The sequence below is a fragment of the Carassius gibelio genome, chromosome B15 (genome assembly GCF_023724105.1).
Source record: "Carassius gibelio isolate Cgi1373 ecotype wild population from Czech Republic chromosome B15, carGib1.2-hapl.c, whole genome shotgun sequence".
Classification (NCBI taxonomy): domain Eukaryota; kingdom Metazoa; phylum Chordata; class Actinopteri; order Cypriniformes; family Cyprinidae; genus Carassius; species Carassius gibelio.
The window spans coordinates 27,411,178-27,432,017 of NC_068410.1; the positions used below are offsets into that span (position 1 = coordinate 27,411,178).

Genomic DNA, 20,840 nt, shown 5'->3' on the forward strand with positions numbered 1-20,840 from the left:
ATTTGAAAAGAACACAGAATAGTTAGTTGACATATTAGAGATTTCTTCCTGAATAGATATTTTTTAAAGAGAGATTCTTCTTGAAGAGATATTTTTTAAAGAGAGATTCTTCTTGAAGAGATAAGTTAGTATTAAGTTACTGAAGGTGATGCAAAGTTAAAAATCTTCAAAGGATCCCCAAGTTTGTACCAGGCTGAATGCAGCCTTATCTTTCCATTTATCATTGACCTTCTTCACTAAACCAGATCTCTCTCAACAACAAACATCGAATGAAGCATCAAGGAATTGCATCAGGATTTGCTTTTAAACTTCAAATTTAGTCTCATTACTTCCTGGGAAAAATCTTTTATAGAGTGAAAAACATTGGTGTCATTTTTGACTTGGAGCTCAAATTTGATCTACAAATTAATGCCGTTTTTAAAAACAGTTTCCAATCTTTGATCTATATCTAAGTTGAAGTCTATATTTACTTTTGAGGACTTGAAGAAAGTTGTGCATGCTTTTGTGTCATTTCTTAAAGAGAGATTCTTCTTTAAGAGATAAGTTAGTATTAAGTTACTGAAGGTGATGCAAAGTTAAAAATCTTCAAAGGAACCCCAGGCTGAATGCAGCCTTATCTTTCCATTTATCATTGACCTTCTTCACTAAACCAGTTCTCTCTCAACAACAAACATCGAATGAAGCATCAAGGAATTGCATCAGGATTTGCTTTTAAACTTCAAATTTAGTCTCATTACTTGGTAATTGACAGTGACGTCAGTACAAACAAAATTTGTCCCAAATTGTTGTTAATGTAATTTAATGGAAAGCTGTGTGAATAGCATGGCAGGAATTTTGAACAGTTTCCATTGTCGTAGTTGGGCAGCACCAATAGATTGCTAAGTGGTATGACGGGTGGGCATATAATGTTAAATCGCCATTGGCTAGTCATTTTTTTAGTTTACAGACTGATAATATATATATATATATAGTGTATATATATACATACATATAGTGTGTGTATATATATATAGTGTGTGTGTATGTGTATATATATATATATATATATATATATATATATATATATATATATATATGTATACACTAAGTAGACATACCGCCACGGGTACCACCGCCGCGGCGTCTGTAAAGTGCATTTGCAGCTTTTTTGACCGCTGAGTGGCGTTTTAACCACAAGTTATCAAACAAACGCATCACAGCACATTTTCACAAATAGACGTCAGTTTTGCCTCGCTGATGTGTTACATTTGACGGCTTCAGTCACGAAAAATGAAAGAAAAAGACCATAGTTAAAATATTTAATATATTTAATATGTAATATTCACAGATGAAAGTTTGGTACTTATGAAGTTATGTGCATTTATTAGAACGAATTCAAGCAGGATAAATGTCAAGCCTGTGCCTGAGCCTGTGCTTATATTTTATCTAAGCTACATGGTATTATTTTATTTTAGATATTAGATATTAGACATATTTTAGATTTGATACATTTAAAAGGTGTGCAGTATTATTTATATTATATGAATTATGTGTTATATTATTCTAAAGAAATTGTGGTTTACTTTGCATCGGAGCATTAAAAGTGGTAGCCTATTTTAAGGGGGTAGGCTACATGGATTAATATGCAATGTCAATATTTTCATATATTATGCCTATATTTTAATTTATATTTTAAAATTCCTTTAATAAAACAACATAAATTTTTGCTATTCGTTACCTGTCCTTTATTTTGACATAACTTCTTGGGAAAAAGACATTTGTAACATATTATGACCTAATCTTCCCTTAGTTTAAACTAAACTAAACTAAACTGATTAAGAAATTGTTGCATGTTTAAACGTGAAGCGCTGTATAATTTCATTCACATTAGTTATGCCTAATTAGCTTAAAACAAGAAACGAATAAATTAAACCTGCACGATTTAGCTAAATCTTTGAAACTCTACAGAATGGACAGATTAATAAACGGTCCTCATGATTAAACTCAAGTTCTCTCATTAAAATCAACAAAATGCACACTATGTAAAAAAGAGCTTAATTTACTGACAACATAAGTGATTTTAAAAGGAGCCTTCTTTACTTGCTTTTAGCATATGGCCTAAAAAAAAAAAAATCAGATTTATGATTTAAATCGGTAAAATCAATATTCAAATAACAAATATTTTTTTCAAAACAAGTTTTAATATAGTTTTACATTTATAACTGAGACAAGATGATAAAAAAAACTGTAATGTTATTACCTTAATGCTGGAAAGATTTGTATTTTTATTTTTTATTATATATAATTTTTTATTATTTGTTTTTTGTTAATACTAGCCTATCAGCTGTGCAAATTTTGTTTGTGAGGAAAAAAACAGTATATTTTTGTCAGTTATGTTATCTAAACAGATCGATTAATTTCAAGATTTCAAAATCAAATAGCCTACTGATAATGAGTACATTTGTTTGAATGCATTATTGCTAAAGCAATTGCGTGTGAATGTGCTTTATCTGTTTAAATCATGCTTTAACCCGAAAATAATCAGTAAAGGAAACAGACAAACTCATATAGCCTTTAACATCCCGCTTGACTATTGCAGTCATTATAACCTGATCAAGCCATAGTTAAATATGTTTAAAATGAATTCTTGCTGAATATGCAGTTATATTACGGGCTGTTGGCATGAATTGTAGTCGTGATGGAGGCTCCAGAATCACACCGCTCCGCTCATCCTTTGCTCGGCGGCATGTCTCTGTCAGACTCGTGGTGGAGGGTTGAGCCGCTCTGAACTACAGGAGAACTGAGTGGTGCGTTGGTGGATGTTAAAAAGAAAACCGATTTTCATTCAAACAAACCGATGTAAATTACAAATTCGAGTTAATTGATAAAATCGATTTATCACCCAGCCCTACTTGCTTTCATATTATTTAATGAAAAAAAAAAATGCTGCTGCATTTAAATGCAGGTGTGTAAAATATGTGCAAGATTTGCACTGCATGTGTGATGGTAGATGTGCAGCTTTTATTCTTATTTATTTTATCTTCATTACAAATCTTGTTTGGTTTCATTTTGAATAATTGCATGTAAAAAATAATTTTCTTTGTAATGCAAAATGTGAATTAATATTCATATGCAAGTATTTGTGCAAAAATTATTAATTCGCATTAATGACAGGGCGCATTAATATTCAACATTCAACAATCTGTGAATGTTGCATTTCTCAGTCGGAGAGGGCCAGCACTGTGAATTTAATCTTGCAGCAGACAAGAAAACATTTGGTTTAGGGCCGGGACTTTAACGTGTTAATTGAGATTAATTACACGAAAAATAACGCGTTAACTAAGATTAATTAATTACAGAAAAAAAATTCCTGCATTTTTCTTACAGAATGCCGCAAGCGCAAGAATATCAGACCTGAACCAGGAAGTTGGTCACCAGATCACACGGTAACCAGTTAAACCGTAACAACGGAGAGCGCCAAGATGTTTTCCTCTGAGGTGCTCGCGCATCGCAGTTGTGCTGCCATGGTACACCATATCGGTTTTGCAAAGGGAACAAAGGGCCATTTTATTTGTCCTCTTTTTAAAGTATTCCCATACTTTTGATAACAGTGGTCTCTGTTTTTGTGATAGAATGCAACTTTCTCCATTCCCAGTACGCCATTACACGAGATGTAAACAAACAGTGTGACGCGTCAACGCATTTCACGCACGTCGATGTATTTTTGTAGTCGACGTAATCGATGACGTCGACGCGTTGTTGCAGCACTAGAACAGACCGTTTTTTAGTCTATAACCAAAACAACAGTCCTATATAAACCGGTTCAGCAACTTTTAAAGCCTCATAAGACACTGTCCATATGAAAGAGCAATTCACACCTTTATCTCAACCCCCACAAACCACACATAACTAACCCCAAAAACCCTACCCCCTCCAGCTGAACAGAATTCGGTCTGTGTTTTGGCTCTGAGGAATGGTGTGTTACTGGGCTGAAACATGCCTGCACTCAGCAGCACTACTCTTTGTATTAATTATATTCTCGCAGCCCATATTATTATTTTCACAAGACCATAATGATAATAACAAATCGTCAATTAATAATTAATAATTATTTTACGAAAATCATTGTTATTTGTGATCGTGAATGTTTGCGGAAAGCTTTAAGACCAAGCGGAATCCTCTGTTCCCGCCTCACAGCGCACGGGACTCATGGTCAGTGATGAGGCTTCACTGTCTGCGGTTTGACTTTGACTAAATCAGATTGAGGCGAATACAACTTATTGATCCTGAGCCCAACATTTAGCAAGCAGGAAAACATTCATTCTAACTGTAAGATGTATTTTATTGAGCTAATGCTGTTAAATAGAGAGAGAGAGAGAGAGAGAGAGAGAGAGAGAGAACCAGTCTAGGGCTATTCTTAAAATTGGAGCTCATTATATTGAAGTACAAATCCAAACACCAGAAATGTTATGCATTTTATGAATAATGAAATGTGTTAAAAAGTATGCATTTTATTTATTCACATGCAGTATGGTTGTTCTTATTTAGCAGTTAAAACCTATTTTAAACTTGAATTTAAATACTATTAAACTAACTTTATAATATCAAGGAGTTTATAAATTAAAAATGGTAAAATGTCACAGTAGATGTTAAATAGCCTAAATGAACTTGTGTTAATAATATAATTTGAGCTAACAATATAATTCGATTTTTTTTACATGAAAAACTGCTGTATAAAATGGGACGGCAACCTTTATATCAAACATTTTTAAATCGTCCACAGCTGAGCAACGCGAGAGGGGGATCTGCGCCAGAGCGCGTGAAGTGAATGTGATGAACGAAGTCATTTTCAGATGCAATGGAAAAAAACAAAACAAAAAAAATAGCCTAGATTAGGCCCATGCAGGCTCTGCTCTGAAGTATATAATACTTATAATTACTGTTAACCCAGAGTAACAATTTTTTTTACTTTTTTCATTTGCTGTATATTTTCTTTATTTATTTTTAAACACGCTAAAAAATATATTAAGTTTGTGAGAGAGAAAAAAATATATGAGTCGTGTCTAGGTTTCATTTTAATGTATTAATCACCTATTTTTGTTTGCTGCATGTTTTTTATATATATATATATATATATATATATATATATATATATATATATATATATATATATATATATATATATATATATATATATATATAACTTCACTTTACAACAAATCCTTTAAATTTAAAAATATATCAGAACAAAACAAGAATTAAAAATATAGAATTCTAATGGATAAATATAATTGCAGTATTTTATAATATAGACCCTTTTACAGTTGGTAAACAAGGTGACGTATTTGTGTGGGCGGGGCTTAGCTGGAGGCAGAAAGATTCCCCTCAACACTTGAACGAACAGAAGCTAGCGAGTTTTCTTAGCTTGTTTTTTTAATAATGGCTGGAGAAAATCTGAATAATCTGCTTTATCTGAATATTTAAGGTCACTCACTGTCCGGGGCCGCGATAATTATTTGAAAAAGTTAACTTTAACGGACGGAACCAGATTGATCAACCCGTACACAATCACTCATTGGATGGACGATCTGACAGGATTACCTCCGATTGAGTGGCCTGACATCTACACTTACCTGATAGAGAAACCGAGCATGTATAGTAGAAAACTGAGGGCGTATAAATCCTTAGATTAAATAAAGAGTGACATTACAGTAAAATTATTATTAAGATGTAAATATTTTCTAGAAATAAAAATTCTGAAGACTGCAAATTAATTATAAACTTTCTGTATTTATTCTTTCTTACCATGTTCTTAAATTGCGATCACAATTAATCACAACAATGTATATAAAATGTTCTCCGTGGATTCTGGCAACCAACAACTCAACAAGACAACATTTTAAGCTCCTTGAGTAGCCGACCCTGTGTTGGTTTGTATTAGCCGCCTCCAGTTTTCCGTTTGTTTTGCCTCCAGCTAGTGCCGTGACGTACCTGTGACGTCCGCGCAAAAGGGGTCTATAGGCTTCGCTATAAACAAAGAAAAAATAATAATAATTTAAAGCTAAGCATAAGGTAAGGTTGGGCTTTCTCATTCTCTCACTCGGGAGAAATCAGTTTCCATATTCATGATGTTGCCCATTTGAAGCTTAAGTATTATTCGTGAGGGAAAATAGGCTTTGTTGTTCACGCGTGTTTCAGTATCGATGGAAAAATTCATAATTAACAATAGGGCTGCACGATGTGCCGTTTAAGCATCGATATCGCGATGTACGAATACACGATAGTCACATCGCAGGATGTGCAATGTAGGCTGTCATAGTTGATCCGTTATTCATTAACTGTATGGGCCAGAGAGTGTGCGCGCAAGAGAGAGAGAGAGTGCGAGCGCGTGGCCGGCGACACACTAGATGCGTGGCGCAAGCGTCTCAACTGCGTGGCGTGTCCGTTTTTAATTCGGCTCCCATGTTAACAGGTTAGAGCTTGCAGACTGCCTGCGTGAGACGCGCGTCTCAGGCACGGCTCGAGCCGCGTGGAAAACACGTGCATGCTAGAAATAGAACCGACGCCTATTTTCCTGGCAAAATAGAATATGAAAATATGTTTATATGTCATTTTGTACACAGATACATATTAATTCATGACACTTAGATGTTTGAAAGTCTATATTCAGATATAAATGTAATTTAAAAAATAAATAAATAATTATCGATTTTCAAATATTGCACCTGTCACCGGCCTGAGAGAAAGAGCGCGCAAGAGAGAGAGAGAGCGAGAGAGCGAGCGAGTCCCGGCCGCACGCTCAATGTCTTCAAAACAACACGAGCGCTGTCTTGCACTCTCCCTCCTGCATATTAATCAACTGACACGATGGTGGCGATGTTTAAATCATTTAAAATGAGAATGTAAGTGTGCTCACCCCATTTTTGTTTGTAAGAAAAAATTAGATTTCATATCGCAATATATATCGCAGAAAAATAAAATATCGCAATGTAATTTTTTCCCAATATCGTGCAGCCCTAATTAACAATATGTTGAGTAAGTGGATCGCTGCTAATGCTGAATGTCTGGTGAATGACTGCTGTTTCCAGTGAATATGTGCACGAGACACCAGCGCGATCAAACAGCAGAAACAGAAAATATTAAATTTTTGGTCACACATAAGGCATAATTCAAAAATGTAAAGTGTTAGTAGTTTGAAAAAAAATCAAGAATAAAAACAGTTAATAATAATTATTGCTAAATGCTGGACCGTTCCCATTTCGCTCTGCATATAGAACCTGAAGATTTTAAACCAAGAATGATCCGAAATGAAAATAAAAACAAAACATTTAGCTTTTTATCCGTGTATATATATATATATATATATATATATATATATATATATATATATATATATATATATATATATATATATATATATATATATATATACATATATATATACACACATACATACATACATGCATACATACATGGGCCTTATATTTAATTACTGTTTAATAACAATAGCATGCATATGATCCTTTGAGTAAAGGTCTTCTTTTAACTTTTGATGAGTAGACTGTAGCTTATATTTTAGACTATCTTATTTTTTTAAATTAACTCACTTTAAATGTTTGAATATTTTTTAAAGACGTTAACATTTTATATCATAATGTTATTGTTGTTTTACTTCTTCCTTTTATCTCATTTTACAATTACATTTCGCGAATGATTTTAACAGGCGACTGAATTACATTGCCGTGGGGGTAAAGCCCAATTAGGCTGTCTACCTACTTTATATATATATATATATATATATATATATATATATATATATATATATATATATATATATATATATATACATATATATATATATGTTTGAAAAACGGCACAGTATTTTTTTTTTCTGAGCATACACTCTTAACTAACATCAGTCAGGGATTGTAATAATCAAGTATTATTTAATACAAGACCTTTAGTAATTACAAATAAACATGATCACCTTATGTTTGAATTTATATAAGTCAATTTAACTGAACGTTTTAACTGGACTGGTGGTGGTGCTTTTTTGGTAATTCATTTTTATCTGTAAAAAAAAAAAAAATACAGGTGATTTAGTCACCAAGAGTGAAGATATAGTCGCATATGCGAGCGATTTACTCAAAATGTAGAGGGTTCATATCCTGTTTTAATGTGTCCAGGTTCTGCCTCAAAGTCAGGGCGGGATGGACATGGACAAAAAGGATCTCTCTCAAGTGCACTGACAAGCAAGTCAATAATGGATGGTGAGATACAATCACACCACACCACTGTGACATATTATGACCTAATCTTCCTTTTCAGTCATTCTATCTCAGCATCAAGTCGGTGACTGACGAAATTTGGGATATTGCTTCGATAGGCCAATCTACTTCGAGGGTAAACTAAACGAGCCAATGCACATTGGCATGCACATCCAGCTGCCGCTGATCACAGCGAGAGTATAATAAGGCGGCAGGTGCAATGCATACCAGCTTTTCACTTCGGAGCCAAGGGTAAGGATCGTTCTGCTCAGCTGTGTCTGCTGTGAACTAGAGTTCAGCACGCTCTCGGAAACTTCATGTGTTGGCGAGATGGTGCTTCAGCGGTGGTCGTTCCCGTGTTGAGTGAGTTGCACACTTCAGGCTGCACTATCCCTTGTCGTGTTGCAAGCGGCCAAGCACTAAAGTGTGCCTCCACACTAAAAGAGCATTTTTCTCTGAGAGCAAATTTCTCTGAAAGAGCTTCACAGGTGCGTCTTTGTAAAGACGACGGATCGACCTTATAAAGATGCCATTTCACCCGTGCGTTTCTCGGTGTGGTCGTTACTTGGCAACAGGTGATGGTCACGATCGCTGCCTCACGTGTCTGGGCATCGAGCACGCTGAGGTGGCCTTCGTGGATGAGTCATGTTCCCACTGCCGGAAGATGACCACCTCGGAGCTGCGAACTAGGCTCTGCTACCTTTCAGAGGACGAAGTCCCGTTGCCGCTGCTGCGATCTGGGGCTCATTCTGGTGGATGACAGACGATGTGGTTTAATCTTGCAGGGAACCTACCCTCTCGGGACCATCACTCCTCTTGCACTTCTGATCCAGTGGAGCAACCCATGGAACGCGCTGGGCCCTGTTCAAAGAGTGTACCAGCGGTATCCAGTGGGCCTCTCTCCGACCAGGTGTTGATCTCAGCATTGGAGGGAGAGCTGTCGGATTCAGCCGCTGCCACCCTCCGGGACAAGTCGAATCCAGAGATGGCAGCTATGCTTTCCTAGGCCGCCAAGATGATAGAGCTCGAGTGGAATCCTCCACCGTGTCCTGAGCTATCAAGGCTGGATGATTGGTTTCTCGGGACGGCCCCTGCTGGTTCTCAGCACCCCGCCCCAGTGTCTTTCTTCCCGAAAGTGCATGATGAATTCAACAAGAAGCAGCTGAGGCTGCCCAGAAGCAGACTGAGGCGATCCGACACATCCTGCTCTGGCGAGGGTGGCTGTGACGGTGGATTAAGGAAAGTCTGGAAGCAGTTGCGAGTTAACAGTTTTAATGTGATGAGATGAATACAAATACACAAACAAACAAAGATGCTGAGAAGACGACACTCCGTGGTGGTGGTGAGGAGGTGAGGAATCCGGATGATGGCGGAGAGAAGGTGAGTAGCACCTCGCCGTGTAGGCAGCAGGAGAGGATGGCACAGGAACTGCGGCGAACAGAGCCGAAAGTAAGTGTCTGTGGCTGAGTGAACGTGCGGAGAGTGGATGAGGTTCAAGGGAAAACACAGACAACCAATGCATACAACACTAAAGCCAGACGAACAGGGTAACCACATCAAGCAAGTAACAACGATCTCACAAACATAGGACGTGAGACAAGCCAATATATAGTGGATGAGTAATGAGTGGCAGCTGTTGCTGATGACAATTAATGGAGACGCCCACAAGCTAATCAGTGCAGACGCGAAACACACAGATTTCACCACAAAGTGCAAACACCCCGAGATCACGGTTTACCAACCGTGACAGTGGCCCTGCTACCGCGCCACATCTGCAGCAGCCTCCAGCAAGTGGTGCTGTAGAGCTGGGCGTAGGCAGGCCGGCCCACCCGTCCTGGCCCCCATCAAACCTGGCAGTGAGTGGAAGAGCAAGAGGACGGGTGAGCCAAAAAGAGGTAGCTGCTTTCTGGGGGATGGTTTCTATGGACCATGAGCCTTGGCTATGCGATTCAATTTGAGATGCTATGTAGAGCAGACACAAAGCTTCAGGACCTCAGACCAGCTCTTTTTCTGTTATTGAGGCTGGCAGAAGGGGAATGCCTGGTATGCATTGCACCTGTTGCCTTATTGTACTCATGCTGTGATCAATTTACACTCTAAGTACTGTATTTTTCGGACTATAAGTCGCACCTAAGTATAAGTCGCATAAGTCCAAAAACACGTCATGATGAGAAAAAAAACACGTATAAGTCGCACTGGACTATAAGTTGCATTTATTTAGAACCAAGAACCAAGTGAAAACATTACCGTCTACAGCCATGAGAGGGCGCTTTATGCTGCTCAGTGTATGCTACAGGAGCACTGAGCAGCATAGAGCGCCCTCTCGCGGCTGTAGACGGTAATGTTTTCTCTTAGTTCATTTCTCTTGGTTCATGTCAAATTAATTTAGATAAATAAGTCGCACCTGACTATAAGTCGCAGGACCGGCCAAACTATGAATAAAAATGTGTCCGTTCCCTCCTGAACGACAGTTAGCATATGTAACCAAGAAATTCTGTTGTTGTTCTCAGAAATATGTTACATTCTTGAATGAGGATGCAGATTTCTTCTGTTCATGCTCCCAGTGGAAATTATAGAGGGCAATTAAACCTTTCCATGGAGAGATTTTAATGACTTTTCATCTGAACTCAAACTAGGCTTACAATTATCTTTTCCATTCATGTGTTAGTTTAGTTTTGATGGACACTTTTTTTGTAGACTGTTGGTATTGGAATGCTGTGTTCACACCAAACGCGAATAGGGCGTCAAATTCGCGTCTACCCCGTCTACTTTGCCGTTTGACCATTTTGAGATCATTCGCTTCATTCGCGGGTGTAATTTGCTTCATTCGCGTGAGAAATTAACTTCACAGCAGACGCGAATTCGCGTCATGGGGGGGCTTCTGCCAGCTGAGTTCATGCAGCATTTTCAACTGCCATTTTTATTCGTATAATCTTCAAAATATTACTGTTATCGTGTCATGACATGTAGTTTTAAAAGTATTTCAGGTGAGAATGTAGTTGTTTTAAACTCAAAATATGCGGTTTATTTATAATGGCCGCGTCTATTTAAAAAATGTGTTTCGCCGACCTCGGAGATGAGCTCCATGCGATCAGCGGGAGCTCCGTCATCATGTATCCGCCGAGAGCAACCTCACCTCAGCTAGATCTTCTGACATTTGCCACTGGCTCTGATGTCTCTTTAGTGGTTCAAGATAAAATATAATTTGTTTGGGGTAAAATGAAATGTTTCTTATCTTTGGCCTTTGTTCAATTTATCATCATATAGCTCCAGTTGACTGCTCACTGACACCATCAGTCGTTCCTCCTTGTTGAATGAGTGGAGAAGGGTATTCCTGCACAACCGGAGGCTGCAGGAACATACTGTTGAATGAGTGACTCCTAGCAGGCTCCTGATTGGTTAACACGGCGCGAATTGACGCCAAAGTTCAAATTTTTCAACTCGGGCAGCAGACGCGAATTTGTGTCAAACGCTAAATGAACAAAAAGCACCATTCGCACTTAAAGGCCCCCTTCTTCGTGATTCCATGTTTTAAACTTTAGTTAGTGTGTAATGTTGTTGTTAGAGTATAAATAATATCTGTAAAATTCTAAAGCTCAAAGTTCAATGCCAAGCGAGATATTTGATTTAACAGAATTCGCCTACAAAAAACGACCCGTTTGGACTACAGCCCTCTAGTTCCTGCAGTAATAACGTCACTAAAACAGTTTTTTTGACTAACCACCACCCGCATGAATTCACAAACAGGGGGCGTGGCCCTGTTGCGCTCCGACGGAGAAGAAGGAAGAGCTGTTTGTGTTTGTCGCCATGTCGTTGAAACGCTGTTTTTTTTCATCTCTGAGTCCAATCACCTTTGTTTGGGCTTCCCAGGAACGCTGTACTTTGAGATTAATGGTTACAATTTATGTTTAACTCGGTTCCCGAAAATTATAATGCACATGTAAAACTATGTGCAGCTCATTTTGCTGAGGACAGCTAGCTGAGGACAACTTTCTCAATCTCAATCAGTTTAATGCTGGATTTGCACAAAGATTATTCTTGAAAGATGGAGCAGTTCCCTCTTTGTCTGGAGAAGGCGTTGTTTATGGACCACAACTGGTAAGTGTATTTTATTATTTAAGTTGGTGCGTTTAACAGTTTCTGTAACTTATTACACAAAGGGCAACGCTGTTTAGCTTTGTTAACTTGATGTTAGGGCTGTGCAAAAAAACAAATGCGGTTTTCATGCGCATCTTGTCAGTAAAAACGCTCCTGTGATTATAAATACATCTCCAGCACGTGCGTTCTAGCCCAATCACGTTACCAGGAGGACAGCCTGCTCTCAGCTGCTGTCGAATGACTACACAGGTAGCACTGGCCCAATCAGAACTCGTTACGTATTTCTGAAGGAGAGGCTTCATAGAACAAGGAAGTCATCAGCCTGTTTTTGTGACAGTGAAAACAGCAGTATACAGATAGGTGAACTGTGTGAAAAATACAGTTTTTTTACACGCGAAACATGAACACGTTATATTGCGCATTGTAAACACAATCAAAGCTTCAAAAAAGCACGTAAAACGGGACCTTTAACGCGCAAAACGCTCTATTCGCGCGTCAGTTCGCGTCATTTGCCCCATTCAATTCACTAGACACCCCAACGCCCGATTCGAGCTGCAAGACCTCCAGACGCGCGTAAACTTGCCTTTGCATTGACTTAACATTGTAATCATTTGCGCCAGACACTCTATTCGCGTTTGGTATGAACACAGCATTAGTGATTAATCAATAATCATCTTTCATAGTGAACATGTCAGTGATTATAATTTTTAATAGAAAGAGAGTAAGTGGTGAGATTCTTTTTGTATTTTTTTTTCCTAATATAATTCATAAGAATACATTTTATTCACAGCATTCCAGGGTTCAACCCAGAGGTCCTCTCGTGGAAACACACCAAAGACATATGCTGATGAGGTAAACACGTACTCCTAAATATATCTCTGCATGTATTAGGCATACAGACACATAGTATGATTTTTTTTATGTCATATGTGCTTTTTTGCATTTTTGTAGCATTTTTTTTATTATTATTAAATTTATCGGTTGGAGAATATGTCAAATTGTTATTGCTCGTATGGTATGGCTGGCATTGTGTGAGAGGAGTTATGATACAATTTGAGTACCTTATGAGCAGCTCTTGAGCTTACATTAATTTTTTTTAACATGCTTCAGGGAGTGGGCCTAAATTTCACCAGTGTTGAGGTTAAGTTGAAAACAAGGTTGACCTCATGAGCAAACAGCAAAACAGATTTATTCTCTCTTTTTATCTCTCTCTGTCTCTCTCTCTCTCTCTCGCTCCTCTCTCTCTCTCTCTCTCTCTCTATATATATATGTGTGTGTGTGTGTGTGTGTGTGTGTCTTTTATATATATGTTTTCTTTCTTTTTCTTTTTTTAAGAGTACTGACTTGTCATTTATGTAGGCTAAGGTCATTTTTGAAGTTTTTATTTTATACAATTTATTTGTTTCTTATTTATATGGTTTCGTCTTATTTAAACTTTGTGTAGTTTATTTAGGCCTATTTTATTTTCTTATTCGTCTTAAAAATTTTCTAATATTGACTGGGCAATAAACGTTCTATGGTTCTTATTTGTTTGGTTCCACAGTTTACTGATTTTCAGGGTTTTTTCAGCCTATGCATGGTGGTATTTTTATTCGTTATGTTAATAAAAGGTCTGTATTTAATATCAGTGAGCTTTTCTTTTTATTTTTTTTTATTTTTTTTTTGTCCATCTAAGAAATTGACGCCAAATTGCCAATTAATGTAAATAAATATAATGTAAAAGTGAAAGTATAACTTTATGTAAAAGAGACACCCCCACACGGTGACCACACGGTATTACTGGTGTTGTCACACATCGATTAACAGGTGGGAAATTTTCTTCACCGCGGCCATGACAGTAAAAGTGATGGCGTCTCTGTTCATTTTAAATAGTGTCTGTGCATTTATTTGCAATCAAATCAATGATATCGCTGTAGATGAAGTGACCCCAACTAAGCAAGCCAGAGCCGACAGCGGCAAGGAACCGAAACTCTATCGGTGACAGAACTTAATTCCAGGCTGCAGCAAAGTCAGATTGTGCAGAAGAATCATCTGTTTCCTGTGGTCTTGTCCTGGTGGTCCTCTGAGACAAGGTCTTTACAGGGGATCTGTATCTGGGGCTCTAGTTGTCCTGGTCTCCGCTGTGTTATAGGGATGTAGAGGTCCTTTCTAGGTGCTGATCCACCATCTGGTCTGGATACGTACTGGATACGGGTGACTGCAGTGACCCTCTGATCTGGATACAGACTGGATCTGGTGGCTACGGTGACCTCGGAATAAGAGAGAAACAGACAAATATTAGCGTAGATGCCATTCTAATGAAAGAAGAATGGCAAGGTCCAGTCAGTGCAGACCTGCCAACATGTACGCTTTTTCGTACTCTGCACACATTTTGACCCATAAGTACACTTGTACGATTCGCTGCTCTCTAGGTACGCATTTTTTTGCTTCTCGCATTTCACCGATTTCAGTTTCTATGCAATCTATAACGCTGATTCTGTCACTTAGCCACAGCGTGTAAGTGGAGTGAAAAGCTTTCGGCCAATCAGAGCGCTGCATGTTAACCCGCCGCCCACCTGTCCCTCCTATCCTCAAGCTTAGTTGGCAGTTAGAAAAGTGGTGGAATGGCTTGAAATCTAGAAGGTTTTAGACAGGCCAGGTGCTGATTAACGTAAGATAAAGGTAACAGTTAGGCTATGTTTAGCCTAATTGAATTTATGAACATTAAAAATGACCTTGACATCATAACAAGCAGTCCAGCTGTGACGAGCTCGTTCACGCATTTATGTAGGCTAACATGTAAGGGTGGCGCTGCCAATAACGCACCTAAAAGCTGTCACCAAAGAACCGGCAAAATTAATGATTATGAATATTTTATGAATATAATTAATAATAAACAAGTGTTTTCTGTATCAATGTCGACTGCGTCAACTGCAAAGATAAAGTTGACAATGCTGTCTCACGATCTTTGCAGTAGTGAACGTGCCAGAGAAATGCATATTTCATGCGGATTAACATTACATAAGCAAAGAGCAGTCTGTTTTCTTTCGTTTTGAATTGTTCTGTTCAACCCTCTGGAGTCTCAATCATTTTCCTGATAATCCCGAAAAGAACTTAAATTACACTTTCAGTTTTGATTGTACAGATAAGAGCAATGCATCAATCGAATCTGTAAAGGGTCTACTTTTATTTCAGGGTTTTTCCCACATTGCAAATTTTTTGGCGGCTGCCAAAACGATTATTTGTCTCGCCAAAGCCTTATTTGATCTGTAATTGGGTTTTGTGAGTGAAGCAGGCTACTGACGGAGTGACGGAAGGGGAACGAGCACAGCGCCCCTCCCCCGCACGCACACTCTCCGTCTTCAGTTCTGTCTTTGCTCTCCCCCTCACATCAAAATCAACTGATCCTAAGGTCGGAAAACCGAATCCATGTTTCACGTGGTGCATTCGGAAAATATTTTTGGCTGAATTACCACTGGCTGGGAATTGCACTCAAAAAAAAGTTCTCTTACATCTTGTGACAAGCATTCCGCACATGCAGCTGACATAACTTTAAATAAACGCAAAAAATTCAGTTATGAAGTGTTTTGTTTGTGTTTGTGTGTGTGTATGTTGACAAATCTTTTGCGATGTCCTAACAGCCAGGATTACCACACAACACGTCCACTAAAGTCCGCAACCTAATGACTCCTTTGAGCCGATTTATTATAATGAAATGAGAAAGTGTGCTTACCCCCATTCAGCAAGAGTGTTTAGTAAAATTTAGCCTTAATAATCCACAGTATGTATAGGCCTAAGCCAATGTGCAGTTAATTACCTATAAAACTATTTAGTTTAAAGTTAGACTGGAGTGAGATGAAACTAGATCAAAGCACAAAGCAAGCTGTTGCTATCTAGCTGCTAATTTTATTACATTTTATATGGTAAAAAATAACACTATTACACCTTTTAATGCTATGTTTTCAATTGATATGATTATACTGAAATAATTATCAGGTCTATCAAAAAATGATTTTATCTTTCTAAACTATGAAAGACAGTCATGGAATAAATTCATTTTCATGAATAAATAGGATAAAAACTGTTGCTTTTAGGTTTTTGTTTTTTTGTTTTTTTTTTACGAACCATTCGGTTCACCACACACGACTCGGCACGTGCTGGGACCGCGGTTCAATTTAAATTTGACAAAGCATCTGTAATATAGTTTGCTATAAATAGCTCGTAAAACAAGCTGGGTTCAACTAATATATGTTTCTGTTGATGGATTCGCATTCTGGATTCCCAGACATTATAAAAATAGTGATGAGAAAATGAAAAAAAAACTAGAAACAAAAAAAACCCTGGACAAACCATTCACTCTTGATCAATGTGAATTACTGCTGGAATATGAGCAGTCATTTATTCCATAATCACCCGAGTGCTGACTTCGCGTGAGCACTTGTGAGATCTGAACAGCACACGTTAATGTGTTTAAACTAAACTCATTAAACATTTAAGAGCCAAAGGACGCGAGCTGGCGTGCAAAGTGACAAGAATTTTGCATGTGCTCCGCGCAAACCTGTGCCTCAGAACGCGCGCAAATATTAAGATCTTTCTGAAGTAGCTATTGCATTTAAATGGACAAATTCACACAAAAAAAAATTCAAAATGCCCGTCTTGGTAAGTATCCTACAGCAGACATAGCTGGCTGAACGTATGCCTGTTGTATCAGTGCATTCTCTTAAAGTGACAGTCTTTATGTAAATCGAACAGCAACAACAAATAAATCACTCGAACAGCAACAACAAATAAATCACTCACTGCTCTTGATTAAAAAACTTTTATAACTTTAATAAAGAACAATCTTTAATTTATACAGTCCAATATGCAAGGCTGTTTTACATTTTATTACTTTATTCAATTTCTGTACCTAAAAACTTATGCTAGACCTGCCCAAAAAAAAAAGAAAAAAATGAAATCACTGTTTGTATCTTTAATCTATTGTATTTATTTGTGCTGTTGCTTGTGGTAGAATATATATACATATTTTTATTAGAAAGTATAGTTTTTCCATAGCACATACCGAAAACGTGACTCTAAAACCGTGAAACAAACGGTTGTCAATAATTACAATATTTAAATGTAATATTTATTGTCAATATTGGGCTTGTGGATCATGTGGGTACTAGGGTACTCTTTGCTGTGTGTGGATGACCATGTCGGTCAGCCACCACCGAAGACCAATTCTGACCCAGGAAAAATCCTGTATTTGTATACAGATATAATAACAACAAAACATTGTGCACTTATTAAATAAAGATAACAAACAATGTGTGCTGTCTGCAGCCTTTGTCTGTGCTGATCTTCATTTACAAACACGTCATTCAAATGAACTGTAACTCGGTGAATACTCAACGAAGGGACATGAGAGATATCTATAGAAAGCATGACATGTCTACTTTTAAACTAAACAAGTGCTGCCGAAAACAAATATTCTGTGATAAAGTAATCCATATGAAAACAACGCGATGTCCGTTTTTCACGTCTCCCTTCATTATCTTCTAATTCGACCACGCTCCCGCGCCGAACGCTCTATTCAGATTCTAATGTTAAATAAAGTTTTTTTTATTTTACTGTTTGCTTCGCAATGAGAGGAATAAGATATAATTCACCCCAAAAATGTGATTTGGTTGAGTATTTGAGATTTGGATTTCCTCAGAAAAAAAGAATGAAGCACTATTCAGCAGAGATAATAAACATGACTAAGGGCCCTATTTTAACGATCTGAAACGCAAGTGTCAAAGCGCGAAGCGCAAGTAAGTTTGTGGGCGGGTCTCGGCGCTGTTGCTATTTTCCCGGTGGGATAAATGGCTCTTGCGCCCGGCGCAAATCTAAAATGGGTTGGTCTGAAGTAGCTTCATTATTCATAGGTGTGGTTTGGGCGTAACGTGAAATAAACCAATCAGAGCGTCATCCAACATTCCCTTTAAAAGCAGGTGCGCAAGTTCCATTATGGATTGCTATTATTACGGCGTATTTACCAGGCGCACGCCAGGAGCGGTTCACAGCCGAGAAGACTGATGTTCTTGTAAGAGCAGTGAAAGACAGAGAAGTTGTGTTGTATGGGGATGGGAGAAACCCACCCAAAATAGTGTCGGTTAAACTGGCGTGGGAGGAAATAGCCACAATTGTTTCATCGATTTTTTTTTCCTGGTTTTTGACGGACAAACCAATTTGTCAGATGTCCTTATATACATATATGTCTTGCCACTGTCGGGCAAACAGGTCTGATCCTTAATTACTACAATTAGCCTGAATAATTTGTAAGCTAGATTTATGCCTATTTTTTCACATCTTCGTGGCACACCACAATGATTTCCGTCATCTCATGTGTTAATATTTTTTTAGTGTAACAATTTATGATTTGCAAAAATAACTGTTGCATCTGTGTAGATTACATGAGCAAAGTGTATGCGAGTTGTGCACGCTATACATTATGGTCAAGCATGCGCCCTTAAAATAGCATAATGAACAACGCGCAACGCGCCACTGACTTTAGACTAGGTTTTTTCTGGTCAGTGGCGCAATTGTTTAATGGAACAGCAAAATAGCACCAGGGATTGTTTGCGCCGGAACACGCCTCCTTTTTTGCGCTGAACCGCCCAGGGAGCGCAAGTTCATTCACTAGTTTAGCGACGTGCTTCTGTGGAGGGAAAAGCGCGCTTTGCGCGGGTGCAAAATAGGAGTGACACATGCGTCGGTGTACAAAGTCAATTGCGCTGGGTGCAAGCCCTAAGTGTCTTATTATTTATTTATATACTTGTACTAGTTTTCACATAACGTGTAAACATTTTACAAGTTAGACTTTTCCCAACTATAATTCCTGACTAAATGTATAATCAAGTGAAACATTATGAAGTTTCAATAACAATATGCAATATTATACAATTCAAAAACTTGATGTAAATAATATAAATGTAACTGTAACAAATGTAACAAACAATGCTGTTCTTTCAATTTATCCCCCCGAAAAAAACCTGGAAAAAAAAACAATTCTCAGTTCTTTTGAACATTAATAATAATCTATTAATATTAGCACAGAGATTTAGTTCTCTGGTGAAAAGAAAAGTCATGATTGCCTCCAAAGGCAGCATTTGTTACAAAGAGACTTTCACTGATTCACTACTTTAAAAAAAGCCAAATCTACAACCTTTAACACGTTAAACAATACAAAAGTTTAAACACTATGCATGGAAAATTATGAAAAAAAATTGTTTGTTTATAGCAAACTGATTTTGAAATTGATAACTGCTGGTTTTGCACATTTATTTAATGTTTTGATTTATCTATTTACAAAGAATGTCCTCAGTTTACTTTTATTTCTGACAAGATTTTCAGGTGGAAGACGTTTCCATGGGCTATGCCTCCTGTACAAAATGTTCGGAGTGATTGCAGTAATTGTATAACATTTATGGTCTACTTGTATATGTTATGGAGTAACTAATAAATCTTAATTGGTGAAAGGATATTATGTGTATAATATGTATTATTGTGTTAGATATCTCAAAGTTTTCTCACAGGTGTGTGTGCAACGGTGGAGCATACATTAGCATTGGGCCATACATTTCTGTTAGCCGCGCACCCCGTCCGCATACAGGCACTTTTTGAGACCGCGTGGAGTGGACAGATGCGCGGCTGTCCCCGAGCCCTCTTAATGATGAAAGTTACATAATGCGGACAGTGCGTGGATGCGCATGGTCAAATTATACTTTGGCCTTTATCAGTGGCGAACGAGATGCGATGATTATATAAAAGTGTCATTGCATTATTATGTTTTTTTTTAACATATACAGTTGAAGCAACTAGATGGAGCACTGCTGCGATGCTCAATCAAAATATTTTGGAAAAAGAGAATGTGGAGAAGATCTTGTTTACGTCAAAACTGAAACCAAGCCATTCCCACAGAACGCATACTTAACACATTTTTTAGAGAGGAACAACTTCTATTACCATTGCACTCGCGTCTCACACAAAAGAGCCACATGTTTAGAAAGCCATCTAAAATTAAGGTGGGTCTTGACTTTATGGTGGGTTTTCTCCATCCTACTGCATCTCATGTTTAAATGAAAAATGTACTCTGTGTGATTGGCTTTCACCCCTTTGTATTAAACTATGCACTTCTTTTTTTGTTAATTTAGCCAGTGTATTGAATAAATACCTGGGGTTATGTTTTCTTCAAAAAAAGAAGAAAATAATTGGATCTAGCAGTTTTTTTTATGCTTTTCTGTAGGAAAGGTTACTTTCCTGCCAAGAAATACGAAATACCTCTAGTAATACCTTTAAAGGGATAGTTCACCCAAAAATGAAAATTATGTCATTAATGACTCACCCTCATTTTGTTCCAAACCCTTAAGACCTTCCCGTTCATCTTCGGAACACAGTTTAACCCTCTGGAGTCTAAGGGTATTTTTGGGGCCTGAAGAAGTTTTGTCATGCCCTGACATTTGTGCATTTTTCAGTTTCTTATAAATATCTAAA

General features: G+C 37.7%; 1 protein-coding gene across 5 annotated transcripts in view; it reads left to right on the forward strand.

Moving 5' to 3' along the window:
* The window catches only part of mre11a (MRE11 homolog A, double strand break repair nuclease), a 320,741-nt gene that overhangs the window by 276,902 nt on the left and 22,999 nt on the right, over positions 1 to 20,840 (forward strand). For 4 of the 5 annotated variants that reach the window (XM_052576125.1, XM_052576126.1, XM_052576122.1 and 1 more), the window contains exons 16-17: positions 8,166 to 8,249; positions 13,135 to 13,196. In XM_052576125.1, coding sequence (XP_052432085.1) covers positions 8,166 to 8,249; positions 13,135 to 13,196 — 146 coding nt within the window. Of the gene's footprint in view, positions 1 to 8,163; positions 8,250 to 13,134; positions 13,197 to 20,840 lie in introns of all 5 variants that reach the window. The other variant, XM_052576123.1, reaches the window with a different exon arrangement.